Raw genomic sequence first — 27,999 nt, 5'->3', positions numbered from 1 at the left:
AATTTCATAAAAGAACTGTTGGGAAATAGAGAACTGTTAATTATGACAGCTATTAATATGACCTGCTGATGCTCTGATTCCTCTATGAGTCAAGCCCCAGGGCTCAGGTCGGCTCGTGGCACGGAAGGCCCGCCTCCTCCCCTAAGGTTAGACGAAGAAAGCCGGAACTGGAGGCTCAGGCGGTGACGTAGACTTCCGGTTTGGTGGCCTTAACGCGCGCGCGGCTGTCGCGAGGACTCGGGGGTCGTTTGGCCCGGTGGCCCGGCACCTCAGCTCTCAAGAGCGCCATGAGGTCGGTTAGCTACGTGCAGCGCGTGGCCCTGGACTTCAGCGGGAGCCTTTTCCCGCACGCCATCTGCCTCGGAGACGTCGATAACGACACAGTGAGTGCATGCGCACTGCAAATGACTGCATTTGGGCGGGGCGAGAGGTGGGAAGTGGCTTGTGGTGCGCGTGCGCACTGGAGCCAACATGGCGTTTGATAGAGAAAATCTTGATTGACAGTTCCAGTCCTTTAACAACACTGCTCGCGGCTTAACTGGGCTAGAACCTCTGGAATAGTTCTTTTTTATTTTTCAATTTTAAAATTTACGTGTAGAATGTTTTTGCCTGCATGTGCGTCTATGTGCCACGTGTGCATTGCCCGTGGAGACCAGAAGAGGAACATTGAATGCCCTAGAAGTGGAGTTACAGACAACTATGAGCTGCCACGTGGGTGCTGAGAATTGAACCCTATTCCTCTGGAAGAGCAGCTAGTGTCTTAACCGCTGAGTCATCTCTCCAGCCATTTTATTATTATTATTATTAAATAATAATAATAATAATAATAATAATAATAATAATAATTGTAGTGGATAGTTGGTCCTCTTGCCCAGTTCAGTGACTTACCTTGTAAAGCAGTGGTCAGGTTTCCTGTATTATTGCTTCCCCAAGTCCAAATACCCTTTCAAATTCTTTACCCTTCAAAGCCCAATTGTTGTTGTTTTGTTTTTGGAGACCGGGTTTCTCTGCAACAGCCCTGGTTGTACTGGAAAGGCTTTGTAGACCAGGTGGCCTTGAACTCACAGAGATCCGCCTTCCTCCGCCTCTCAAGGGCCGAGATTAAACGCGTGCACCACCACTGCCCGGCACCCCGATTTTTTTTTTTTTTAATCAGTAAATTTCACGTAATAATATCGTGCTACCAATGGCTTTGCCCCTCCCGTCCTCTGTGCTACCAGGCTTGCGCACTTGCTGCTATTGCCCTTGGCTCCCGCACTGGAATCGACCAGTAGACTTCTCTGTTGCCACCAGTTGGCCGCAGATACCCCACAGTCTTGATCACGCCAGGTTCTACTGTGCCTACCCAGAATAAACTCAGGTGTCTGGCGACTTTGTAGTGCTACTCCGTTGTTGAATTACAAAAGCAATTTCCACCAACTCTTTTCTTTCCTAGGCAGTTGTTCCTTTTTAGATTCAGCAGGTGAAACGCATCGTTTCACATCCTGGCATACAGTTAAAGATCTGGAACTGTTAGTGTTATCAGTATTAGCAGCCGTCCCAGTCCCAGTGTTACGTGTCCAGGATTCACCAGACCACATAGGAAATATTTCAAGAGGAAAGAAATGGGTCTGTACTGAACATGTTCAGATTTCATTTATTGACACCATTACCTAAACAGTACGGCATAGCAACTACAGCCCTAATGAAGGGAATGCTTTTGAGGAGTGCATTGTTGGGTTACTTTGTAGTCCTAACATCGTAGTGTGTGCTTATACGAACCTGAATGTTATTTATCCTGACATATGGAGCCCACCGTTGACCAAACTATATGCAGCACGGGTCTGTATTCATATAGCCCTCGAGATGATTTAAAGTATGTGGTAGCAGACTGAGGATGTAGCTATCAAACACTTGCCTAACCGTGAACAAAGCCCTGAATTGAATTCTTGATACCACAGCAATAAATAAAAGAGTAAGAATTAAGTTGGGCATGATGGCACACTCCTTTAGTCCCAAAATTTGGGAGGCAGAGGCAGACTGAGTTCAAGGCCAGCCTGCTTGACACAGCAAGTTCCAGGACAGCCAGAGAAACCCTGTCTCAAAAAAAAAAAAAAAAAAAAAAAGTAAAATGTCCAAGGGGTTATGTCCAAACACTACTCTATGGTTACAGAGTTCCTGTAACCACGCCCCACAGATACAGAGGTTCAACTCTAATTTATGTGTCCTTATTTTTCTTACCTACATTGTGAGCGCCATTACTATAAATTCCATAAAGATGGAATTTGTGTGTGTGTGTGTGTGTGTGAGAGAGAGCACCTGAAACTGAAGAAATGGTTGTGAGCTGACATGTGGATGCTGGGAACCAAAACTGGTTTTCTGCAGGAGTAGCGAGTGCTCTAAACCACTAGGCCAATCTCTTCATCTCCCACACTCAATAATTTTAAAATTGTATTTACTTACTTATTTGCACGTGTGAGTGACAGTGAGCGCACACACATGCCGCGGTGCACATATAGAAGTCAAAGGACAACTTGCAGGAGTTAGTTCTCACATCTACCATATGGATGCTGCCCAGGTACCAAACTCAGGTTTTTGATATAAAATTGTTAGGAAAGGCAAGTGTGAAAAACAAAATCTTGTATAATGGAGGTGCTGGTTCCAGTGCTATTTTAAAAAAAGACAAAGCAAATGTGATTGTTCCACAGCCATGTGAAGAGCTCTGTGTGTTCTTGGGGGGAAGATGGAAGAAGTTGAAAAAGTTAGCTAGTTAGCAAATGATCAGCTCTAGTACATGACTGTTGTAGGTAAACATTGTTATGGTAGGGCACTTGTCTAGAATGTATGAGGCCCTACATTCCTTCCCCACCACCATTCCAAAAACGAACAAAGAAAGAGAAAACATCGTTGCTAAGCATGGTGGTCCACATCTGTAATTTCAGCAATCAGAAGGGAGAGAGGCAGGAGATCATTGCAAGTCTGTGGCCACCTGATCTGCATAACAGATTCCAGGCCGTCCAGGACTACACAGTGAAATGCTGTCTCAAAACTACCAATAAAACATGGTTTGTGTGCCGGGCAGTGGTGGTGCACGCTTTTAATCCCAGCACTCAGGAGGTATGGGCAGGTGGATCTCTGAGTTTGAAGCCAGCCTGGTCAGTCCTGAGTTCCAGGACAGTCAGGGATACACAGAGAAACCCTGTCTCAGGGGAAAAACAACAACAACACATGGTTTGTGGTCCTCAAACATTTGGAGCTTTGAGAGTGGAGACAAAGATTGATTTCAACCTGATAAACCCTTAGCTTAAAGGTCTCTAAAGCTGATTTATTTCCTGCTGAGGTGGAGGGGAAGCCAGGACTAAAGCATGCTTTTGGACCGCCCACAGAAGCCTAGTTGGATGTGGCCCAGCAAGCCTTTGGGAGGCTGCAGCAGATCTCAGAGAGATTACACCTTCTCACTCAGCACTCGTGAACACGGTGGACCTTCCCTCTGGAGTCCTTTAGTGTCACCGTGTGACTGGTGAGGCCAGAGCTAAGCTGTCAGAGCAGCAGATCTGATGAGAAGCATTCAAGGGTTAGAAAGCAGACAGCCACCCTGGAAACATCTCTCCCACATGTTGCCTCCAGCTGCCTGAGTCACATCTGCTTGCTCAGTGTACTTACCGTGCTGTTTTATGATTCCTTTTCTGTGTCTGTGGCTCTGCAAAACAGAGATCCTGCTCAACAAGGAGGCCGCCTGGAAACTGGGAGGAGGGCTGACTGAGCATTTTCTTTCATTTCTACTTTGTTTTTCTTTGATGAAGTCTCACAGTGTACCTACCCCAGGCTGGTCTGGAATTTGCAGTCCTCCCCTCCTTCCTCCACCTCTGGGCACTAGGCTTATAGGCATGCACACCATTGTAGGCGCCTCTCGGCATTTGATACATGAAAAGTGTAAACAAGGACAGCAGATAAAGGCGCTTACCACCAAGTCTGGTGACCTGAGTTTGATCTCTAGGACCCACATGGTAGAAGGAGAGAGCTGATACTTACAAGTTGTCCTGCACATACACCACATGGCACATATATGTGTGTGCATGGACACACACACACAAGTAAATAAATGTCTGTAATTTTAAAAATATTTGTTTTGGAAGTACAAAGACAATTTTATTAGAACTTAAAAGAAAAATCTGGCAGGCACGCTGTCAAACAGCAGCTGCCTGAGGTGGAGAAGGGAAAGGCCATGCATGCCATTTTATCCGGAAACGAGGTCAGACACGTGACACACAAGCAACTGCATGGTGAGAGGGGAGCTTTAGAGAAAAACCAAGGAAGCCTGAAATGCCTTTTAAAAGCTCCAAGTGTTAGGGAAAGCATGCACAGGGAAGACAGAATGGCAAGGAAAAGTCGCACTTTTCTGAATAATCCAGAAAAGTAGGCAGACTTACAACCCTACATGGATATGGCCTGTAAGTTTCTGCTGTAAAATTTTTAAGAAAAGTGTTATCAAGGTTGGAGAGGTGGCTTGGCTAAGAGTACTGGTTGCTCCTCCAGAGGGCCCCAGTTTTAGTCCCAGCACTCAAGGGCTCACAGCTGTCTGTAACTCCAGTTCCAGGGCCTCTGACAGCCTCTTCTGACCTCTGAGAACACCAGGCGTGCATATGGTGCACAGACGTACATTGCAGGCAAAACATCCATATACATAAAACAAAAATAAATCTTTCAGAGAGAGAGAGAAGCCAGGTGTGGTGGGGTACACCTTTAATCCCGGTACTCAGGAGGCAGAAGCGGCCCATCTCTGTGAGTTCAAGGCCAGCCTGGTCTACAGAGTGAGTTCCATAACAACCGGGGCTACACAGAGAAACCCTGTCTCAAAAAACCAAAGAGAGTGAGAGACAGGAGTGAGAACGGCATCAGAAAGACCGTGTTAAAGTCCAGCAGCTGCGCCCTGACCCCCACACTATGAGTCCACTCTCCATGGTGTCTGCAGAACTTCTCTCAGGTGCCTGGCTGTAACTGAGACCTCAGCCGTGGGGGTTTGTAGAAAAGCAGAATATAGGCTTCTATAACCTGATACTCCCTTTTTTGTTTTTCTTTTTGTATAACTTTGCACAAAACTCCCATAACTATTAAAAATACATCTTTAAAAGTCAAATAATTACGTCAATCCCACTTTGTCTCACATTTCTTTTTTTGTGTGTGTGGGGGGTTCCCTCAAATTGCTGGTCTCAAATAGCTGGCTCTAACAGATCCATGTCACACCACATGAAGCTCCGTTACTGTTGTTGATCTCTCTCTCTCTCTCTCTCTCTCTCTCTCTCTCTCTCTCTCTCTCTCTCTCTCAGGGTTTCTCTGTGTAGTTTTGGTGCCTTTCCTGGATCTCGCTCTGTAGACCAGGCTGGCCTCAAACTCACAGAGATCCGATCTGCCTGCCTCTGCCTCCCAAGTGCTGGGATTAAAGGCCTGAGCCACCACCACCCAACCTGTTGTTGGTCTCTTAAGAATCTAATTTCATGTTGTATTTTTGACCTCTGACAAAGTAGGAGGTCTGAAGTAATAGTCTTCCAAAGTTCACTATTGGACTGTTTTCAAAACATATCCCATTTGTAATGGACAAGTGAGAGTAGCCAAGGCCAGGCATTTGGACTGAGAGCTGTGCCGATAGCTGACCTACCTGAATTACTGCTCTTGTGTAGAGCCTTGCCTTTGTTCTCACACGGAAGTGAGTTCTGGGAAACTATGGCTGCCTTGGTCCCAAAAGATGTGTTTGTTGTTGGGTTCCTTTTGCTTAACCTGTGCCAGGCAACTGCTCTGCTCCTGAGCCACCCCCAGCACCAAGGCAACCAGTCTCAGAAGATTTTTTCCCCCTGAAACATGCTCTTGCTGTGTAACCCAGGTTGCCTTGAACTTACTATCGGTTTCTTGGCTTCAGTCTCCTGAGTACTGGGATCACAGGCAGATCTACCATACCCCTCAGTGCCTTCTTTTTTAAAGGCAGTGTCCAGGCTGGCCTTAAATTTGCTGTGTAACTTGAGAATGACCTCAACCTTCTGACACCGTGCCTTCACCTCCCGTGCTGAGATGACTGGTGTGTGCCACGATGCCTGTTTTCTCTTGTAAATTTTATTTATTTTTTTGAGACACTATGTGGCCCTGAAGGTCCTGAAACAGTCTATAGACCAGACTGGCCTTGAACTCACAGTGATCCTCCTGCCTCTGCCTCTGCAGTACAGGGAGGGATCAAAGGGCATGCCACCACACCCAGCAACCATGCCTCATTTTTTGTGGTGCTGGGGATAGGACCCAGGGCCTCAGACATTTTAGGCAAAGCACATTATCAGCCCAGCTACACCTGCAGCCCATCAAAGTTTTTTTCATGGTTTTTCCAAAAACAAACTAAGCTGATAAGGGGTTGCTGAGGTTCAATAGAATCCCTTCCTAACATTGCTCTCTCTCCATTTGCAGTTAAATGAACTGGTAGTGGGAGACACCAGTGGGAAACTGTCTGTGTATAAGAATGATGACAGCCGGCCATGGCTCACCTGCTCCTGCCAGGGAATGGTCAGTATTCATCTCTGCAGGGCTTGGGAAGAAGCTCGGGTGCCTTTGTGGTGGATTGCCAGGGAGTCCCACAAGGAATTCCCTAGCAACTCAGCCCAGTCACTGCTTCAGAGTTTGTTTGACGGTGGGAGGTGGGGGGTTAACCCCAGGAATTGCTCTCATCTGTCCCCCTTTCAAGTCTCCCACAAGACTTTATCTTAGTTTGCTTTCTGTTGCTGTGATAAAGGTCATATACAACTGAATCTCTATTTCATATTCTTGTGGCCTGCAGAACAAAAATAACTTGGGGAGGAAGGAGCTTATTTCAGCTTACAGTTTATAGTCTATCTTGAAGTCAGAAGTCAGGGCAGGATCTCAAGACAGGAACCTGGAAGCAAGAACTCAAGGAGAACATGGAGCTACTTACCTGCCTGCTTTCTTATACAACCCAGAACCACCTGCACAGGGCTGGGCCCTGCCACATCAGCCGTTAATCAAGAAATTGCCTACAAGCAATCTAATGGAGACATGTTCTCGATTGAGGTTTCTCTTCCCATATAACTCTAGCTTGTGTCAATTTGACAGATTAAAAAAGGACAACTATATTGTCCTTTATGTTGTAGAATGAACTTGCTGCCTTATGGAGGCTGCCTAAGATTGTGTGATAGTATGCAGTGCAGTCATGCATGGGTTAACAGCAAGGACGCAGTCTGAGAAATGCATCATTAGGTGACCACCACAGCATTTATATAAGCTAAGACAGTCACTGCATTACCTTAGTTCTATGAGGTGGTGTCTTGCTTTGTAGCTCAGGCTGGCTTCAGACTTTCAGTCCTCCTGCCTCAGTCTCTTAATTGACACCCAACTATGTGATAGGATCTTATAGGTACACCATAATATATGTGATGTGCTGTTGACTAAAATGTCCTTATACAGTATATGACTGTGTAATAAAAAATGGGGATGATAATTGGAATAATCTAGAAGTATGGTAATCAAGCTATTTTCCTGTTTGGTGGGGGCTTTTTGGGGGGTGGGAGGCCTTATAAGACATGGTTTTGCTATATAGCCCTGGCTAGCTTGGAATTCATGACAGTTCTGCCTCAGCCTCCTGAGTGCTGGAAGGGTATAGGTGGGCACCACACAGCTAGATTTTTTTTTCCTTTTTACCTAAGTCTGAATTTTTATCTACTTGGGTCTTCATATTGCTGTATGAATAAACCAAACTATATAACTCAATGTGTTTATTAATAAAGACTATTCAGATAGGTCACCTGACCCAAGCTTTTGGTGATTAGGAAGGACTGGTCTCTCTTGGTGCCACCATCAGTCTTCCTTCCTTTCTTGCAGCTGACTTGTGTTGGCGTCGGAGATGTGTGTAATAAAGGAAAGGTAAGGACTCGGGCATCTCGGGCTGGGCTGGAACTCCAAGACCTCGCCTCCATTGTGACTCCCTGGGAAAGTCAGCTCTGGCCCTTGAGATCTGCTCATCAGCCTCCCTCCCCAACCTGTGCATCTCTCCTGGACCTCTCTCTCCTAGAACCTGGTGGTGGCAGTCAGTGCAGAGGGCTGGCTTCACTTATTTGACCTGACATCCACCAAGGCTCTGGATGCTTCTGGGCACCATGAAACTCTTGGAGAGGAGCAGCGTCCTGTCTTCAAGCAGCACATCCCGGCCAACACCAAGGTCATGCTGATCAGTGACATCGGTGAGCATGAGCAGCTAAGGAGTAGGGACCTAGGGTTGATGTTGAGGGACTGGGCTGAGGGAGAGAGCTGGGTCCATTTTGTACATTTGTTTTGTGTTTACTTTTTCTCTTTTTACTTTGTTTTACTTTATTTTCATTTGTTGTTTGTTTGATGCAGTTACTGAGCTCCTGTTACGAGCTAGGAACTATTCTAGGCTCTAGTGAATAAAGCAAACAAAAATATCACACCATCTTAGATCTTACTAGGAAGAGACAGATAAATTTTATAAAAAAATTAAATAATGAGGCTGGGAATTTGGCTCAGGATTAGAACACTTATCCAGTGTATACCAGGCCTGAGTTCAATCCCAGCCAAAAATCAGTCAATCAATACTATGTTAGAAAGTAGTAAGTGCTGTGGATAAAATAAATCAGAGGGCCAAAGATACCAAGGTAGAGACAGCAATTTTAGAGATTGATTTGTATTTAATTATATGTAGGTTTGTGTGGGGGGGTGTGCACATAAGTGAAGGTCAAATCTCCTGTAGTTGGAGTTACAGGAAGTTGCGAACCACTTGACATGGGTATTCTGAACATAACTAGGGTCCTCTGGAAGAGCAGCAAGTACTCTTAACTGCTGAGTCAGACCCAAGAGGTAGCAATTTTAAATGGAGTTGTCAGGGATTTTTTTTTTATTTTCATTTTTATTTTTTTATTTTTTTTGGTTTTTCAAGACAGGGTTTCTCTGCAAAACAAGTCCTAGCAGTCCTTGAACTTACTCTGTAGATCAGGCTAGCTTTGAACTCAGAGATCTGCCTGCCTCTGCCTCCTGAGTGCTGGGATTAAAGGCCTGCGTCACCACCGCCCAGTATCAGGTTCATTCTTGCTGGAAGGTGGCATTTGGTGAAGAGCTGGAAGTGGCAGGAGAGTAAGCTGTAGAGACATGGGGCTGCTGACTGACCGGAAGCTGTCTAGGTAGTAGGTGTGGGATGGGTCAAGGTGCTATGCCATGGATATAGGAAGCAGAGAGCAGAGATGACGGGCCCTGTGTGGCATTTGAGTGAGAAACTGCATGGGCACAAGGCCAAGCAAGGATGGGCAATAACCACAGGATGTGGTAAATGGCCCCGAAGACTGACATGAGCTGCACTCAACTGAAAGTGCCGGGAATGTCGGCTATGGAAAGGTAGCCATGGCCCAAGCTGACCAGCTCAGGCTTGGCTCCAAATCCATTGTTTCTGTGCCTACAGATGGAGATGGGTGTTACGAGTTGGTGGTAGGATACACAGACCGTGTGGTACGGGCCTTCCGCTGGGAAGAGATGGCTGAGGGGCCTGAACACCTGACAGGGCAGCTGGTGTCCCTCAAGAAGTGGATGCTGGAGGGTCAGGTGAGAAGCAGAGCTTGGGGACCTAAGAGCCCCAGTGAACAGGAAAGGCCTCCCAGAAGAGGCCTGTAGAAAGTGGAGCCCATCTGGGAGGAAAGGAAAATGTCCTTGCTGAGAGAGATCCAGGTCATTTCCAGGGAAGGTCCCAGTGGAGTTCTAGTAACAGGTTGGGAGTGCAAAGAATGGTGCAGAATTCAGTATGTGAAGGTGTGTGGTGGGAGCCAGGTCTGGAGCCAGTGGGACACCCAGCAGAAAGCAGTGGTCTGTGGAGGGGATGGTGCCAGACAAGACTCATGAACCTTAGAACTCCTCCTGTCCCCCTCAAACGAGGGTAATTCTCAGAAGCCCTGCCCTTGGCTCCCCTGGTTCTGGTGACAGAGTCTCCCTTCCTTCCTGATCTGGCCCCCATTAAGACTCTGTTCCTTGGTGCAGGTAGACAGTCTCTCTGTGACCCCGGGGCCTCTGGGTGTGCCTGAGCTGGTTGTATCACAGCCAGGGTGTGCTTATGCAGTTCTACTATGTACCTGGAACAAGGACACTGGCTCCCCTCCTGCCTCTGAGGAGGCCACAGGAGACAGTAGGTAAGGGGGTGGGGTGGTGGGTGCATCCAAGTAGGGACAGGGTGACATGGTGGTGAGGCAGGTCTGCAGGCGCCAGGGCTCTGTCATCTAAGCTGCAGCCCAAGCACTTGACCCCATTAGAGAAGACTGTCTAGGACCGGGAGTCCTGGGCTTTATTAACCTTATAGCATCTGAGCACCATGAACCAGTCTTTGTGGAGATTCCAGTCATTGGATTCTGGACTCAGGACTCCCGCCTGGCAGCCCCATCACCTTCCTTCCATCTGCTGCATGAGTCAGAAAGGGTCAGAGGCGGGCTTCTGAAATGGAAGCTCCTGCAGTGGTGGTGGATATAAAGGGCCTAGAGAACTCAGCTGCCTTGGCCTCCCAGTGACCCAGTCTCCTTTACCCACAGGGAAACCCCGGCTGCCAGGGACATAGTGCTGCACCAGACGTCTGGCCGGATCCACAACAAGAACGTCTCCACTCACCTGATTGGCAACATCAAACAAGGTAAGGGAGGAAGGAGCTGAAGAACAAGGCAGTTCTGGGAGAAAGGAGACCCAGGGCTCTGCCCTCATTCCTTCTCCATCGCCCCACAGGTCATACCCCTGAAACTGGTAACTCAGGCCTCTTTGCCCTGTGCACCCTAGATGGTGAGTAGTCCTGGGCTGGGTGAGGTGGGTCTCTGCCTAAGGGGGTCTGCTCAAAGGCCCAGCACACACACATGTACTTACACCACCACCACCACCACCACCCCCCCACACACACACATGTACACAGCCCACACACGCGCCACCTCTCTTCCTGTAGGGACGCTAAAGCTGATGCAAGAAGCAGATAAGCTGTTGTGGTCTGTACAGGTGGATCACCAGCTTTTTGCCCTGGAGAAGCTGGATGTCACGGTGAGTGGACTTTTTCCCTTTTTGAGATTCATTCACTTATTTTATGTGTATAGATGTTTTGCCTGTATATATGTGTGTGTGCCACATGTGTGCCTGGTGCCCACAGAGGCCAGAAAAGGGCATCCGATCCCCTAGAACTGCAATTCCAGATGGTTGTTAGCCACTTTGTAGGTGCTGGGAATCAAACCCAGGTGCTCCAGAAGGGAACCAGTGTTCTTAATTGCTGAGCCATCATTCCAGCCCCACAAGAAGACATTTAAATGCAGCTGTTCTCACATCCTAGTCAACAGTAAGCCTTTATCTTAGACCTGAAACGAGTGTGTCCCTCTATTTACACTCAAGTATGCCCTTATAGCACAGACTTTAATACCTCTCTATGAGGATACTAGAAAATCATTCTCCTCCTTTCAGCCAAAATAATAGCCCTAAAGAGAGCAGGCTATAGGTCTAGAAGTGGGCAATTAGTCAGGAATATAGCTAGCTGTATCTTGTGGGGTCTTTTCTTGTCCATGAGTCTATTTGTTACCACGGTAGCCCTCAATTGACAGATGGAACTACTTTGGTCACACTACCATGGTATGTGCTGGATGGCTTTGACTAGTAGAACAGACCCCTGTCTGTGACCCTGGGCAAGTGGCTTTATCCCTCTAAGAAGAAATTTCCCAGTATAAAACTGAGAATAATGTCTGCATCATAGTGTTGCTTTGAACGTTATTAAAGTAGATTACTGAGTGCCCTGTTGAGCACTTGGCGCATGGAAGAGAAACCCCAGTTTACAGTTTGCCACCCAGAGTCCAGCTCCAGGTCCTTCCTATCTTAATGCCCCACCCCAGCATCAGATCTTCTGTTCTTTTCCGACACAGGATCTTGCTGTGTGCTGTGGAGCTCAGGCTGGCCTCTGCCTCCCAAACCCTGAAATGACAGGTGTGTGCCACTGCATCTGACTAGGAATTAGCCCCTAACCCTTCTGGCACCCTGTCTTTGACCTTTTTCAGGGCAATGGGCTTGAAGAGGTGGTGGCGTGTGCCTGGGATGGGCAGACATATATCATCGATCACAACCGCACCGTGGTCCGCTTCCAAGTGGATGAAAATATCCGTGCCTTCTGTGCAGGTGGGACAGCGGCCTCTAAGCTCAGCTACTCAAGCTTAGTAAATGTGCTGCCAAGTGACTGACTGTTCCCATTCATTGTAGCCCGATAGACATCTTCATACACGATGGCTTCCTTCACTTTCATTGGTGGGTGATGGGTATCCCGCTGCCATCTTGACTGGTGGTTTTTCAATTTGGAAGGGAAATTTTATATGTTTTTATGTGTCTGAGTGTTTGCCTGAGTGTATGTCTATGTACCATGCCTGTGCAGTGCCCACAGAAGCCAGAAGAGGGCATCACGTCCCCAGGGCTGGCTTTACAGACGGTTGGGTGTTAGGAATTGAACCTGGTCTTCCGAAAGAGGGGCCAGTGTACTGACCTGTCTCGCCAGCCCCATCGTGGCAGTTTGGAATGAGACGTAAAGCACAGTGAGAACTCCATCTCAAAATCTGTAAAAATGGGATGACTGTGGGAGGGTGTTTCCAGCTGAACATGCCAGGCTGAAGAAAATGCTTCAGAGTAATCTCTGTAATCCTGAACTGGGGACTTTGGAAAGCTGTGGTAGCCATTTGGGTGACAGGGATATATCTGGCTACTAAAATGGCAATGGGCTGACAGTATAGCTTGGTGGTAGAGCCTTGGCTGGCATGTACAAAGCTGTGGGCTCAGTCTCCAGGACCCCAAAATAAATGGAAGGAGCTGGAAAACACCCCAGATACCTGAAAGATTGCTGTGTGCTTTGGAAGAAAGAAACAGGCCAAGACAAGCCTTTCTCTCTAGCTACCTTGTTAACCTGCCCCTTGCATTGGCAGGGCTTCCTCTCTTACTCCAGACTATCACTGAGATGAAAAGACCTGTAAATACATCTTTTGGGGTGCTGACTGTGTCTTTTCCATATCTAGAATGCACTATATGTTTTACCATTTTATGTATTATACTGAGTTCTTCACAGAGAAGAAATAGGAAAAGGCTTTTGTTGATTGATATTTGTGGAGGGTTAATACTGCTGCCTCTGATGTCTTTTTGTCCTTGGCCTCCTCCCGACACCAGGTCTAAGTCTTGACCTTTGTCTTCTTGCCCCCATCTCCCAGGCCAGTATGCCTGCAAAGACGGCCACAACAGCCCCTGCTTGGTATATGTCACTTTCAATCAGAAGATCTACGTGTACTGGGATGTGCAGCTGGAGCGGATGGAGTCCACTAATCTGTTGAAGCTGCTGGAGGCTGAGCCTGAGTACCACAGCCTGCTGCAGGAGCTGGGTGTGGGTGAGTGTCAACAAAGCCAGTACCCTGCACCCGGAGGCCCAACAGCCTCTCACCAGTCTCTTCTTGGCCTTCAGATCCTGATGACCTCCCTGCAGTCTGTACCCTGCTTCAGCAGACTCTCTACCACCCGGACCAGCCACCACAGTGCACCCCCTCAGGCTGCCAGGACCCCACCTAGCTGGGCTTGGCCAGTTAGCTGGTGAAGGATCCTTGATCTTGGCAGGATGGGAAGTGTATATTACAGTGGAGTGGGACGTTACTCTCGGCATGGAAGGATGGCGGCACCCCTGAAAGCCTTTGATGAATGCCCCGTGGTCACCACCTGGATCCCAGGCTTGTAAATCACCCGGGCCCTGTGCTTCCCTCCTCCTGTCCTTACTCTCATTGTGGAAAACAGACTCGTTTGTGAGAAAAGGCAGCAAACCTTTTCCATGGTGCCAGCACCTGAAAGGACACCAGGATTCAGGCCTGAGGGACTAGGGGAGCAGCGGAGGTGAGCCCCACCCCTCCTGCTCCCGCTGAGTGCCTTTCACAGCTTAGCTCCAGGCAGCTGACAGCAGTAATTATTACAGGAATGGCAGTGTTTGTTTAAGGGCATCTTTCAAGACATGTTCCTGTCTCATCTTCCTGTATTCTTCCAGTTGTTGAAGCAACTAGGTCAGGGCTTTCTCATTTTGTCATTGTCTCTCTGTCTTTCTCTTTCTCTCTGATTTTGGTGGTGATGGTGGTTGGTTGGTTTTTGTTTGTTTGTTTTTTTGTTTTGTTTGTGTGTATGTGTCTGTTCAGAAGTGGAGCCCAGGGCCTTGCACATGCTAGCCAAGCACTTTGCTATTCAGCTACACCTCGGCCCTGCCATATTCTAAAGTTTTGGTTTTTTGTTTTGTTTTGTTTTGGTTTTGGTTTTTTGAGACGGTGAAACAGTCCTGGCTATCCTGGAACTCTGTAGACTAGGCTAGCCTGGAACTCACAGAGATCTGCCTGGCTCTGCCTCTCGAGTGCTGGGATTAAAAGCATGCGCCACCATTGTCGGGCTGTTCTAAAGTATTGTGCTGCTTGAGAGCTTCCCAAGTACTCTACTGTCTATAAAAAAGTAGACACCTTGCTGGGCGGTAGTGGCACACGCCTTTAATCCTAGCACTCGGGAGGCAGAACCAGGCGGATCTCTGTAAATTTGAGGCCAGCCTGGTCTACAAAGCGAGATCCAGGACAGGCACCAAAACACCACAGAGAAACCCTGTCTCGGGGAAAAAAAAAAAAAAAAAAAAAAAAAAAAAAAAAAGTAGACACCTGCAGCTTGTCCTCTGATATGTGCCAATGTAATCCCAGTACTTGGGAGGAAGATCATAAGTTCAAGGCCAGCCAAGGCTCCATAGCAAGTTTGAGACCATCGTGGGTCACATTTGGAGATTTTATCTTAAAAATCCAAACAGAAAAGACATTAACAATCAGTACTGTAATTAGAATTATATAATTGAGCCAGGCATGGTGGCACACACCAGTTTGAGACCATCGTGGGTCACATTTGGAGATTTTATCTTAAAAATCCAAACAGAAAAGACATTAACAATCAGTACTGTAATTAGAATTATATAATTGAGCCAGGCATGGTGGCACACACCTTCAGTCCCAGCACTTTGATGATAGAGGCTGGTGGATCTCTTTGAGTTCAAGGCAGCCTGATCTACACAACAAGTTTCAGACCAACCGTAGTAAGACCCTACCTTAAAAAAAAATATAGTTTATGCCATTTATGTTTTTATCTGCTCATTATTGTGTGTGCTATGAGTAAGTATTTTTCCAGTTACAGGTGAGAATCCTTTGATGGATTGTGGCTAGGGTTTGTATGTTATATGTGTGTACATATACATTTACCCATGCACACATGGGTAATGGAATATAGAGGTCAAAAGAGGATGTCCAGTCTCCTGCATTCTTTCCCTCCACTTTATTCCCTTGAGACAGGGTCTCTCACTGAACCTGAGGCTTGCTGCTTCATAAAGCCGGCTGATCAGTAAGACAAGTGATCTACTGTGTCTGCACTTCACAGTGCTAGGGTTACAAGCATCTGAGCAGCATTTTTGTTGGTTTGTTTGTTTTTGTTTTTTGTTTTTTGTTTTTCGAGACAGGGTTTCTCTGTGTAGCTTTGTGCCTTTCCTGGAACTCACTCTGTAGCCCAGGCTGGCCTTGAACTCACAGATCCACCTGCCTCTGCCTCCCGAGTGCTGGGATTATAGGCGTGTGCCACCACCGCCCAAGCAGCATTTTTTTACATATATATATATATAATTTATTTTTATTTTATGTTCACTGGTGTTTTGTCTGTATGTATGTTGGGGTAAAAGTGTCAGATCTTGGAACTGGAGTTACAGACATGTGTGAGCTGCCATGTGGGTGCTGGAATTGAACCTGTTACATGGGTGCTGGGCTTGAATTCGGGGTCTCATGCTTGTGTGGCAAGTGCTCTTCTCTTCCCCACTAAGCCATCTCCCCAACCCTCAGGGCTTTTGAACTAAACGAAATGGAGTAAAATAAAATGGAGGATGTTAGAGTCCATTGCTCACAATGGAGGTAAATACTGATTTGTTGCAATTGTGTGTGTGTATTTGTGCAGCACATACAGTGTGATTTGTACTTCACAAGCCTGTATTCCAGCTTGAGAGAGGGACTCCATTCACACTTGCCCTGTGGGTCTGAGGGCAGAGGTACTGTGAGCTCCTGGAGGTAAGAGGAAGAGACCAGAGAAGAACATGGCTTAGAGAACCAGTGTTTATTCTAATGCAGAAGCAGGTTAAGGGCCTGCCCTGGGCCAGGTCTGCCATTTCAGCAGCAGTAGGAGGCAAACTGGGGAAGGAGCATAGGTCTCGAAGCAAGGTGATGAGGGGGTGAGGATGAGACCAGGTACCATGGCACTTACACTAAGCTGGCCTGCTCTTGAAAGTAAAGAAAGTGAGGCTGTGTCCTGGTTCCTCTTTGGTCTACCCTAGGCTTAGTATTTAGTTCCCATGTAAGGGACCTGGTTCCCTAGTTCGGGTTAGGTATACCATGTCTCTCTTCCTCTAACCATGATTTGAGAATCAGCCCAGCCAGAAAGACACTCACACATCTGCAGCCCAGAAAAGACAATGACTGAAAGTGCTCAGCTCAGGGACTGGACCTTCCTAGACAAACAGTCCTACTTACTTGTCACTCCCACCCAACTTTAAACAGATGGGTGCAGGTGCCAGGAGGGGCTGGCAAACAGGCTGGGAGTCTGGGTCAGAGGTGGGAGATTAGTGGTAAGGGCAGTGGAGGAGTGCTTGGGTTGGACTTCAGACAGGTGGAGGCAGCAGGTGACCTTGACCCCCACAGCCAGGACAAAGTCCATTTTCCTTTTTTTTTTTTCAGAGCTGAGGACCGAACCCAGGGCCTTGCACTTGCTTAGGCAAGCACTCTACCACTGAGCTAAATCCCCAGCCCCAAAGTCCATTTTCCATAGGTCCTTTTCTGTAACTGACTTGGCTATGCTCTTGGGAAGGGATAAGAGAGAAGGGGGAAGCCAGGACCTTGGAGTCATAGATACTCAGTAGGAACTCCTGGGGCAGAGGGCAGCTATGGAGAAGCAGAGACGGGGGTGGCAACTGCGAGATCAGGGTGGTGAGAAAAGAGACTAATGCGGTGGTCTCCAGATGCCCTGCTCAGGTAACGTCCCACTCCACACCACTCTTCCCCTAAGGCACGGTGTCGCCCTAGGGACTGGCTGAGACAGTGGTCACTGGCCAGGCTCTTGGTACAGAGGCAGGAAGGGCAGCTCCGAGAATGGGGCTTTCAGCCGAAGCACTCCACGGTCCAGGTCAATGCAGCACTGCCATGGGGACCCCAGATGTGTGGTCACCTCCCTGCCAGCTCACACCTGCACCCCTTCCTTTGCCTCCCCTTGCTCCCATGCCCCTGCCCCTTCAGAGAGGGAACCCATTCTCTTGACTTTACTTTTGGGACTAATTAAGTAAGTTCCAAGTTTCACACCTCTCCATCTTCCTCGACAGCCTACTTTGGGCCTCCACCTTGAGCCTTCCACCTCTCCTAGAATTTTGGGTCAGGCCCAAGCATGGGTGCCTTACCTTAAGGGAAAGCAGAGTCTGCAGTCCCAGGCAAAATTCAGGGCTGTCCACATCTGCAGGAACCATTGGAAAATAAGGTTGCATCTCTGACTGATGACCTCCTCTGAGCACTCACCCCTTTCCTTCCCAGTCCACCCCAAGGTTGAGAACAGCAGAGTGGCTAATAATCTGAGCGTCTTGGGACTGTGTGCTGACAAGCTGAAAACCTCTACCCTTGTCCCGTGCAGAAGAGGTGAGAGGCTGGAGGACTTACCCACCACCTGGGCCGAGCATGCCACAGTCTCCGGCCCCAGCTCTAGCTCCAGCTGTTCCACCTGACCTGGTGGCCCAGGTGCCAGGTCCCCACCTGGGGCTTTTGGGACCCTCTTCCCTAACCTGTGATTAGAAAGCAAGGGTTATAGCCACCACAGTCCCTGCTCCTAGCCCCTCACTGTTAAAAAGCCAATACTGATCTATGCTCTCTTCCAGTCCCTGACCTAAGCGAGGCTCCACCCTTTCCTGCCAGAGCCGCCTGACCAACCTCCCCCCACTTAAAAACAATATGTACTGAGATACAGTTTGTATGCCATCACATTCATTTTTGGTTGTTGGTTTTGTTTGGGTTGGTGGGGGAAAGCTTTGTTTTTTGAAACAGTCTTGTGGAGCTTGGGCTGTCTCATACATCTTATGTAGCCAAGGCTGGCCTTGGGTTCCCAGTTTTCCTTTACCCCCAGATGTTAGGTTTACAGACTTGAGCCACCAGGCCCAGCAAAATTCACTTCATAAAAGTGTGCAATTCAGTGCTAGGCATAGTGGCACACACCCTTAGTCCCAGCACTTGGGAGGCAGAGGCACTCGGATCTCTGAATTCTAGGCCAGCCTGGTCTGCATAGTGAATCCTTGTCTCAAAAATTAACAAAAAGTGTACAATTCAGTGGTGTTCAGTAGTACGTCAGAGTGCAACCATCTTCACTAGATACTGGGAAGGATTTCATCACCCCAAAAGAAACTCCATCCCAAACCCAAGTGTGGCCTGTAGTCTCAACACAAACCACACACAGGAGGCTGAGGCAGAGGTTGTTGAATTTGAGTCCAGTCTAGTAAAAAACAAAGGAGGGGAAGGAAATCCCACCCCTGCCCCCTGGTTTAGGCCACACTCTTACCCCAGGCGCCTGAGGCATCCAGCAGATATCTGATTATGCTGGGTCCCTGTGTCCACAGCCACTCGAAGCATCTGGTCCTGGCACTAAAAATGAAAGAGTGATGGCTTGATGAGTCCCCCAGGAGGGGACTGGGCCCTTTGATCATTCCCTTTTAGAGATGGGTGGAGGGAATGAACAAGTTCTCAAAAGTGAAACTGACTCCCAAAAGGGAATCAAGCCAGGTGGTGGTGGCAGCGCAAGCCTTTAATCCCAGCACTCTGGAGGCAGAGGCAGGCGGATCTCTGTGAGTTCGAGGCCAGCCTGGTCTACAGAGTGAGTTCCAGGACAGGCTCCAAAGCTACTCAAGAGGAACCCTGTCTCGAAAACAAACAAAAATAGTTGTGTTCCACACGGCGAGTCCACTAAGTTGAGAAAGATCTGGGCCAGAATGGCCATCTTGTTCGTTTAGAGGAGTCATGGGGAGGTTGAGGGCCTCCTCCTCCTGGTCAAAGAGCTGCAGGTCATGAGGAGGCCAAGAGGACAAAGCTCTTGTGCACACACTCAGATTCGGGTGACCAAGAATGGAAGTTCACTGTCTTGGGATACTGGCAGGCATGAGGGTGAACACATGGATACATACACAAGGAAGTAAGTTTTCTTGTTCCAAACATTTATTGAGCATCTACTGTGTAAGATGTATGACTAGTAGATACTTTAGTGAATGCTATCCCTCAGCAGTGTAAAAGAGATGAAGTATGACTCCACATTGTAAGGTCTATAGAAGGATCGTGGATTGAGTGCCTCAGAGCTTGGAGAGGACAAGGAGCTGTTTCCTGCTGGACAGAGAATAGCTTTCAAGGAGGAGGCAGCATCTGAGCTGAGCCTTAAAAAATAAGAGTGTGGACAAGGGATGGTTGGAGATCAGGAAATAAGACTTCTGGGCAGAGGCAGTGGACATTGATTGGGATGTTCCACTAGCAAGTGGGTGCTCCAGAGATGAGGAGCCTTGGGGCTCCAGAGATGGCTCAGTGGTTAGGAGTGTTTGCCACGCTCAGAGGACCTGAGTCAGCTCACAGCTGCCTGCAACTCCAGCTCCAGGGGATCCAACAGCCTCTCTGGCCACTGCACACACACATGACATCACAAACACATACATTTTAAAAAGTAAAATTTTTCTCACCTTGGAATATGGGCCTTTTGTACTCGGGCATACTTTCCCAATGTGTGCAGCACAGTAAAGGATACTCACATTGAAATATACTTTGATAAACGCGTGGGAGCATGGTACGGCTGACGGATGGCATTACACGGAGAAGACAGGCAAGACGGACAGGAAAGCGGATGCGGGGACAGAAAAGGAGAGAAATGACTTCTCTCCACCTTTTGGCAGCCAAGGCAGAAAGGAGAGCTGGGGAAGTGAGCAGGCTCAGCAGGCAAGTGGAAGAACCCTGGGAGACCTCTTACCTTGCAGTTGACAAGAAGAGCTGGAACCTGTGTCCCACTGGTCCTGCTGCTGTCATGGCCGTGGATCAGTGTCTGCACCAGGGGAGACTCGCCCTGCAGCCGCCTCTGGTTTCCCTCCACCAGGCGTCTTTGGATCACGCTGTGTGGCTGCTGGCTCCATCACAGAACAGTGAAAGCAGATCTAAGCCCAGGATCCAGGTTGCTTGCTTCCCGACCTTATGCCTTGCAAACCACAGGATGCTTGTCCCAGCTCTACCCCAGATCAGAGGAGCAGTAAGAAAGTAGCTGAGGGGTGGCTCAGCAGGCAAGAGCGCTGGCTGCTTTTCTAGAGGACCTGGGTTCGATCCCTAGCACCTACCCAGAGGCTCGTAACTAATTTCAGTATGGTGCAAGCCTTGCATTGGTAGAAGAACAGGGGTGTCATCCTAGCAATTGGGAAGCAGAGGAAAGAAAATCGGGAGTTCAAGGTCATCCTCAGTTATGTGCTAAGTACGAGGCCAGCAGGGCTTGAGTGGCTCAAAGGGAAGATATTTTTCTAAAGATAGAAGCAGAGTGTCCAGGGTAGAATAATGAGCCATCATTCTTGACCTCTCATCTGCAGCCACCCGCATCCATCCGATCACTGCTTGTATTCTGCCAGCTCAGCTTCCTGTCTTTGTAGGGACACCTGATGTGTCCAGACTCCCACAATTCTCTTGGGCCATTGGACACCTTTGCTCACTCACAGAAAAGCCTGCCTCCAAGATTTATCTTTCTACACTGACTTAGCTAAAGCCCTGCTACTTGCAGTGTGGTCCGCAAGTCAACATATATAGAATTTTAAGACACACACACACACACACACACACACACACACGTATATGTATATATACATATATATAGAGAAAGATGGAGATGAATGGATAGATAGAAAGCTAGAGAGACAGAGATGTAGCTATAGATAGATATAGATATAATTTTATGTGCATGAGTGTTTAGCCTATATGAATGTCTGTACACCATATGCATGCCTGTGCCCATGAAGTCCAGAAGAGGGCATCAGATACCCTGGAACTGGAGATACAGATGATTGTGAACTGCCACGTGGGTGCTAAAAATAAAACCTGTGTCCTCTGCAAGAGTGCTCTTAACTCAGCCATCTCTCCTGCCCTAAATCAACAGTTTTAATGACATTCTTTTTGTTTTGTTGTTGTTTCATTTGGTTTGTTTTTTTTTTCCTTATTAAGAAATTTTTTTGTTCGTTTTACATACCAATCACAGATCCCCCTCTCTTCCCTCCTCCCCTGCCCCTTAATGACATTCTAAAGCCTGTCTAAATGCAGAGCCTCAGACCTCCTGAATCAAGGAGCTTCTTGTTTTCTGGTGCATGGATTTAAACCCAGGAGCTTGCACGTGCCTGGCAAATGCTCTATCACTCAGCTGCTCCCCTGGCCCTGAGTCTTCATTTTGTTTTGGTTTGTTGGTTTGGTTTGGTTTTTGTTGTTGTTGGTTTGTTTGTTTTTGAGACAGGGTTTCTCTTTGTAGGTTTTGGTGCCTATCCTGGAACTCGCTCTGTAGACCAAGCTGGCCTCCAACTCACAGCAATCCGCCTGCCTCTGCCTCCCGAGTGCTGGGATTAAAGGCATGCGCCACCACCGCCTGGCCAAGTCTTCTTTTTGTTTTATGACAGGATCTTACTCTGTAGCCTGGCTGACCTGGAAATAGCTCTATAGACCAAGCTGGCCTTGAACTCACAGACATCCACCTGCCTCTGCCTCCCAAGATCTAGGATTAATGACATATGCCATCAAACCCAGCCTCTAGTCTTTGCACATTAAGGTTTGAGAAATGCTTAAGTAAAAGGTAAAAATAACTGTATAAGCTAGATGTGGTGGTGTGTACCTAGACATTTCCAATGTTCAGAAGGCTGAGGCAGAAGAATAGCCATGAGTTCAAGCTCACCGAAGGCTGTTTGTTTGTTTGTTTAAAGGAAGTAACTGGTGTGGTGGTGCACACCTTTGATCTCGGCATTCAGGAGGCAGAAAGAAGTGAATCTCTATGAGTTCAAGGTCAGAGTCTACAGAGTAAGATCCTGTCTTGAAAAAAAAAATTGTAAGCGTTATTCTCCTGTATGAAATGTGTCACACATACACATATACGCACACATAGTGACAGCCTGTTTTCATTTTTTGTTGTTACTTTTCTTTTAGTTTCTTTGCTTGCTTGCTTGCTTTGGTGTTTATTTTGAGGCAGGATCTCTCTATGTAGCTAGCCTTGACTGTCTGGGAAGTTGATATGTGGGCCAGGCTGGCTTTGAACTCACAGAGATCTACTTTATTTTTCCTCCCAAGTGTTGGGATTAAAGGTGTGAACCAGTACACCCAGTTCTGTATTTCCTAACCTGATCCCTAGATGACCTGGCAGCTGTCTGTCTGCATAATCCACACACACTGCTTTCCTGCTCTGGTGACACTACTCCTCTTGCCTGGCCAGCCTGTTTCACCCCAAGCTCCACCCCTGCTCACCTCTCTGCTGGAAACCCTCCTCCGAGTTCTCCCTAGGCCAGTCTGCAGGCATAGCTCTCCCACTCTATTGAGTAGAAGGGCCTTGCTTCCTACTCTGACTGCAGGCCTGGCCTCTGGGTTATACTGTCCCCCCTCTTCCTTCTTCATAGCTCATTTGGTCATGGTTCTCACAGATGGTATTTTTGGCTTTCACCCCCACCACAGCCTAGAAAGGCCTTCAAGTCAGATCTGTCTTGCTCATCTTTCTGTCCCAGGGCCTAGTTCAGCATATAAGTGGCTCCTTGGCTTGGAGATTTGGGGTGGCTCAGTCATAGAAAACTGGCCTAGCATGCACAAGGACCCATACCCAGTACTACAAATAAAGAAAAAGGAAAAAGACACAAAATAAAGTGGTTGGCTTTAGTGTCAAATGGTAGCTCACTCCTGTAATCACAGCACCCAGGAGGCAGAGGCAGGAGGATCACCACAAAGATGAGGTCAGCCTGGTCTACTTAGTTTATGCCAGCCTGGGCTACGTAGTGAGACCTATCTCAGAAATAAAATACAACCCTGTTGTTTATAAAGTCAAAAGAAACTGTTGTAAGCCAGTCTGGGCTATGTAGCAAATTCAGGCCAGCAGGACTACATAGAGACTCTGAAAAAATTAAAATAAAGTTTCCTGGAGAATGGCTATAGCCTCCCAGGCTCCACACAATCCTCCACCTGACCCTGGGAGCCTGGGATTGTTTTTCCACCCTTGGCCTCATGAGACCCTGGCAGCAAGTTGCTAGCCCTGGGAAAGTGCAGCCAGCTCAGGACCCAGGCAGTTCCCATGCCCTTCTCTCCGCTGTGACTCCATCCTCCTCACTGTTGGCAAGTGTGTTCCAGAGCTATCTCAAGCAGGGAGACAGGGCTCCCAGACTGTTGCTCCTTCATTCCCAAGTTATAGGGGCTACACACTATAGATCTGTGCAGGTGGGAAGGCAAAGGGGAAGGGTGAGAAGCCCTGACATCAAAAGACTTGGCCAGCTACTCAGGTGGCAGTGTCCACAGGGCAACTTCTGGGCAAGACAGCTGTAGGATTATATGGAGAAGCACAAAGCCCAAACCCCTGGACACCAAAGACCCTGCTTTCCTGCCCCCTCCCTCTTCCTCAGCTGTCTCCTGTGTTCTGTGGGGCTGCTGGGAGGGGTTAGGAGATTCCTAGAGGGAAAACCCAGGCGAGGAGTAAGACAGAAAGGAAAAGCCAGGTCAGTCAAAGCAACAGAGGCATGTGTTTGCCCCCAGGGAGAAGTGGCTCCCACCGAATGTATTCAGTGTTCTCTGGACTCTCCAGAATTCATGCCAACACATCAGCTAAATGGAATCATAGCTAGAAGATTCCCGATGCCATTTCCCTGGTGTTTCTATTAGCCAGGCACTGTCCCCATGCTAAGGATCTAGAAGCCCAAGTAACTCTCCCAGCCGGATGCTCACCACTTTATTCCCTTCTAACAGATGAATAAACCAAGGCAGAGTCATAACTTTCTGAATTACAGCCAGAATTTGGTCCCAAACAAGGTGGCTCCTAAGCTCATGTTCTTAACCATTCTATCTCAGGGGAAAAGACAGTATGCATCTGGCCCTGAGCCCCTCAACTCCTTACAGTAACCCCGGAGCCCATTCTCTCTGGGGCCAAAATTGCTGCAGTGGTTTGGAAGGAAAGGACAGAAGGACACAGACATAGAGCCTGGTAGTCCAGGTCAGAGCCATGTGAACCCTGATTACCAAGAAGACTCTCAATACTTTGATGCTGGCAAAGGGCAAAAGAAGGAGGGGGGCCAGGTCTAAGGAATGAGGCAAATTCACAGGCAGCTTTGAAGGAATCTAAAAGCAGGGAATCATAACCCTAAGCTGACGAATCCTCCAGGCTTTGCTGGTCTCATATGCCCATTCCACAGGATTCCCAGATCCTCTAGGCTTCTACTGAACAGCATAACTCGCCATTGTCCCCAGGATGAGCCTTGGGCTCCAAGGGAGGAAAACGGTGGAAACTGAGTTATGAGCCCAGGGACCCTCAGTGCCAAGAAACATCCCCAGTGGAGGATCTGGGGAGTGTTGGGGTCTGCAAGTTGGCCGAACCATCTCCCTCATCTGAACAGGAGAGAGGAATCTGAAGGCTGAGGCTCTACCCCTTATACCACCTTCCCCGTGCCCCAGACACAGGATATGGATGGAGAAGAGAGAAAGGGCCAGGGGCCTCACCAGGTCCTTGGAGGTGCCGAGCCTCTTGAGGCTGTCCAGAGGCAGCAGGTCAGCCGAGTCCTTGTGCAAGAACTGGGTGGCCTGTTTGAGCCGGCGCTGCTGGCTCAGGTGGGCTCGGTCCCGAAGCGAGGCTTCCTGGCCTCTCCTGGAGTCTCCCTCGTCTCTCCTGGCTTCCTGCCCGGTGCTCATGGTCCTCTAGGGTAAGCAGACAAGGGTGTCTGGGAGTCCCTCTCTACCTCCTTTTTGCTCCCAGCTCTCCCTGCAGCTTCTGCCTTTCTCTGTCTCCGGACTGCAGCTCTCTTTCTGACAGGAGGGTCTCAGCGGGAAGAAAAGAAGAAATAAATAAATAATAGGCAGGAGCAGCCGCGTCAGACACCAATTTCCAGAGATTGCAGTAGAGGGAGCGAGGTTCCGGCTGGAAAAACCCAGCCCTGGAGGAGAGGGAGGGCTGGCAGGCCCTGCAGCTGGTAGGCTGCAGAGCATCCAGCTCTGGGGTCCTCCTGTGCAGAGTGGGCGGTGGATGGCGAGTGCCTGTGTTGTAAACTGTCAGGAGGCTGTGCCAAGTCATCGGAGAGGGAGTGATGCCATTGTGTGTGGGGGTGTGTTCAGTATGCATGGGGAGGCAGGCAAGCATGTCCCTGTCCCTTTTGTATTTGTGGAGTTGGCTCTGCCGACCCCCTCCCAGTCTCTGGACAGTCAGTCACCCAGCTCTTTCTTCCTCCTGCTGTCCTCTGCTGCCAGGGTTTGAGGTGATGGCCAGAGAGGGACAGTATGAAAGTGTCCTCCCCACCTCTCTCTCTCTCTCTCTCTCTCTCTCTCTCTCTCTCTCTCTCTCTCTCTCTCTCTGCCATCAGAGACCTTCCTTGCTTAGCCTCTCCCTGTCAGACGGTCCCAACATTGCTCTTAAGTGGCAAGGAGATCAGGAATGTTCTAGTAACCCAAACCTCTGAGATCTTCCTTGTTAGAGGCTGAAACCCGAGTCATACAATGACGAAGAATGCTAGGGAATAGTCTGGGCCTAATATGTCTCCTCCACTGGGTTGGTCTGCATCTTTGCCAGTGACTCCCCTTGGCCTCCTCCCTGCCTTGTGGTGTGATGTTATAGTCACAGAATCCAATCCAGACCTGGGGAGACAGTCCTAGAATCCCAACTACTTGGGAAAGTGAGACATCACAAGTTCAAGGTCTGCTGGACTACAGAGTGAGTTCAAGTGTAGGCTTTCAGTCTAGTGATATCTCAAAAATAAAAAGAAGGGCCTGGAGAGATGGCTCAGGGCTTAAGAGGGCTTACTGCCCTGATTTCAGGTGACTCACAGATACCTGTGACTCCAGCACATACATGGCATACACTCACACAGATACACAAATAAATAGGAATAAAAATGAAATAGCGAAATGAACTCAAATGAAAATGATAGTCAAAAGGAGCTGGGGTGGGACTGGAGAGATAGCTCATCGGTTAAGAGCTCAAACCATGCATACTGCTCTTACAGTATGGTTCCCAGCAGCTCACCCAGTCAGACAGCTCAAAAGCACCTGCAACCCCAATTCCATAAGATCTGACACCCTCTTCTGGACTCCAAAGCACCTGTACCCACAAATGCACATTTCCACACTTAAAGACAAACACATGTTTACATGTAATTAAAATGTTTTTAGATAAATCTTTTGTTGTTTTGTTTTGTTTGTTTTGTTTTGTTTTTTGAGACAGGATTTCTCTGTGTAGTTTTGGTGCCTGTCCTGGAACTCGATCTGTAGACCAGGCTAGCCTCGAACTCACAGAAATCCTCCTGCCTCTACCTCCTAAGTGCTGGGATTAAAGGCATGCACCACTGCTGCCTAGCTAGATAAATCTGCTGTGGGATGTTCTGTATGGCAAATGTGTTGCTCTGATTGGTCAATAAATAAAACACTGATTGGCCATTGGCTAGGCAGGAAGTGTAGGCGGGACAAGGAGGAGAATAAAGCTGGGAAGTGGAAGGCTGAGTCAGAGAGACACTGCCAGCCGCCACGATGACAAACAGCATGTGAAGATGCCGGTAAGCCACGAGCCATGTGCCAAGGTATAGGTTAATGGAAATGGATTAATTTAAGCTGTAAGAACAGTTAGCAAGAAGCCTGCCACGGCCATACAGTTTGTAACCAATATAAGTCTCTGTGTTTACTTGGTCGGGTCTGAGCGGCTGTGGGACTGGCGGGTGAGAGAGATTTGTCCTGACTGTGGGCCAGGCAGGAAAACTCTAGCTACATAAATCTTTTTTTTTTTTTAAGTAAAAAGAGGGTAGAATGTTTTCCTACCAAGTACAGGCCCTGTTCAGCCCATACTGTAAAACAGCAACACAAAACCAGTTAGAAAATCCACAACTAAATATATCAGGTAGGTTGTTCTAAGTACTGAGGAAAATAAAGAGTTTAAGAAATAGTCACAGCCAAGTGGTGGTGGTGTACACCTTTAATCCCAGCACTCAGGAGGCAAAGGCAGGCTGTGATCTCTGTGAGTTTGAGGCCAGTCCGGTTTTCCGAACTAGTTGGCTAGAGCTACACATAGAAACCCTGTCTCGAAAAACCAAAAAAGAAAAAAAAAAAAGGAAGGAAGGAAGGAGTCACAGAGGTGGGAGGGATGCTAATTTCAGTTTGCTCTTCCCTCTGACTCTGACAGACCTGAGGGACACCGCCCATCCCGTGTTGCAGAGAACAGAACACTTACTTGCCTTCTAAGCTCACTGTAGAGCTGTGGGCTTTGTATTTAGGGCGATGGTGATGCCAAACAAGGCGCCAAAAGGTAAGGTTTTCTTGGCTTTCCAACCTCATGGCGCACAGGTTGAAGACCTTCTGGAAAGTTTTGTGTCTTTGGCTAAAAGCAGATTGCACTTTGGTTTGTCATTTGGTGTCAAGTAATGATTGCAGATTATGTGTGCATATTCATGGACTGGTTACTGTTCTTTGCAGATTATGTGTGCATATCCGTGTACTGGTTACTGTTCTTTGCAGATTATGTGTGCATATCCGTGTACTGGTTACTGTTCTTCCTTGTTGTGATCAAATACCTGGCAGAGCTCCTCACAGAAGGGAGGATTCATTTTGGCTTGAGGTCGAGGATAGACCACCTTGTCCTAGAGCGCATAGAGACAGGAGTGGGAGGCAGGTGGTCACGTGGCTTCTACAGTCAGGAAGCAGGGAGACGAAGGCTGCT

General features: G+C 48.1%; 2 protein-coding genes and 1 long non-coding RNA gene across 5 annotated transcripts; 2 read left to right on the top strand and 1 right to left on the bottom strand.

Moving 5' to 3' along the window:
• Positions 1-167: 167 nt before the first annotated feature.
• On the top strand, positions 168-15,976 carry Itfg2 (integrin alpha FG-GAP repeat containing 2). The gene is made up of 12 exons (XM_052721333.1): positions 168-383; positions 6,427-6,522; positions 7,852-7,893; positions 8,042-8,210; positions 9,440-9,579; positions 10,009-10,157; positions 10,551-10,648; positions 10,738-10,791; positions 10,949-11,040; positions 12,036-12,153; positions 13,224-13,397; positions 13,472-15,976. Exons 1-12 carry the CDS (start codon positions 288-290, stop codon positions 13,573-13,575), a joined length of 1,332 nt encoding a protein of 443 aa, XP_052577293.1. The 5' UTR covers positions 168-287; the 3' UTR covers positions 13,576-15,976.
• Positions 15,977-16,145: 169 nt separating this feature from the next.
• Positions 16,146-25,567, bottom strand: Nrip2 (nuclear receptor interacting protein 2). Of its 3 annotated transcripts, none has more exons than XM_052721334.1 (6): positions 24,807-25,560; positions 20,080-20,229; positions 18,637-18,719; positions 17,748-17,869; positions 17,495-17,547; positions 16,146-17,238 (listed from the first exon to the last, which is right to left on the bottom strand). In XM_052721334.1, the coding sequence occupies exons 1-6, from the start codon at positions 24,993-24,995 to the stop codon at positions 17,146-17,148; spliced, it is 690 nt and encodes a 229-aa protein (XP_052577294.1). In that variant the 5' UTR covers positions 24,996-25,560; the 3' UTR covers positions 16,146-17,145. The 3 variants fall into 3 exon arrangements, with proteins under 3 accessions (XP_052577294.1, XP_052577296.1, XP_052577295.1); XM_052721336.1 differs by having other exon boundaries at positions 20,080-20,233; positions 24,807-24,906; XM_052721335.1 differs by lacking the exon at positions 20,080-20,229 and having other exon boundaries at positions 24,807-25,567.
• Positions 17,554-18,071, top strand: LOC128099426 (uncharacterized). The gene is made up of 2 exons (XR_008214523.1): positions 17,554-17,726; positions 17,963-18,071. It is a non-coding gene; the product is annotated as an uncharacterized LOC128099426 (long non-coding RNA).
• Positions 25,568-27,999: the final 2,432 nt, after the last annotated feature.

The sequence above is a fragment of the Peromyscus californicus genome, unplaced genomic scaffold (assembly GCF_007827085.1).
Source record: "Peromyscus californicus insignis strain IS unplaced genomic scaffold, ASM782708v3 Scaffold_6__1_contigs__length_162567912, whole genome shotgun sequence".
Classification (NCBI taxonomy): Eukaryota; Metazoa; Chordata; class Mammalia; order Rodentia; family Cricetidae; genus Peromyscus; species Peromyscus californicus.
Note: the sequence above shows the minus strand (reverse complement) of the source record. Positions and strands in the feature narration are given on the sequence as shown.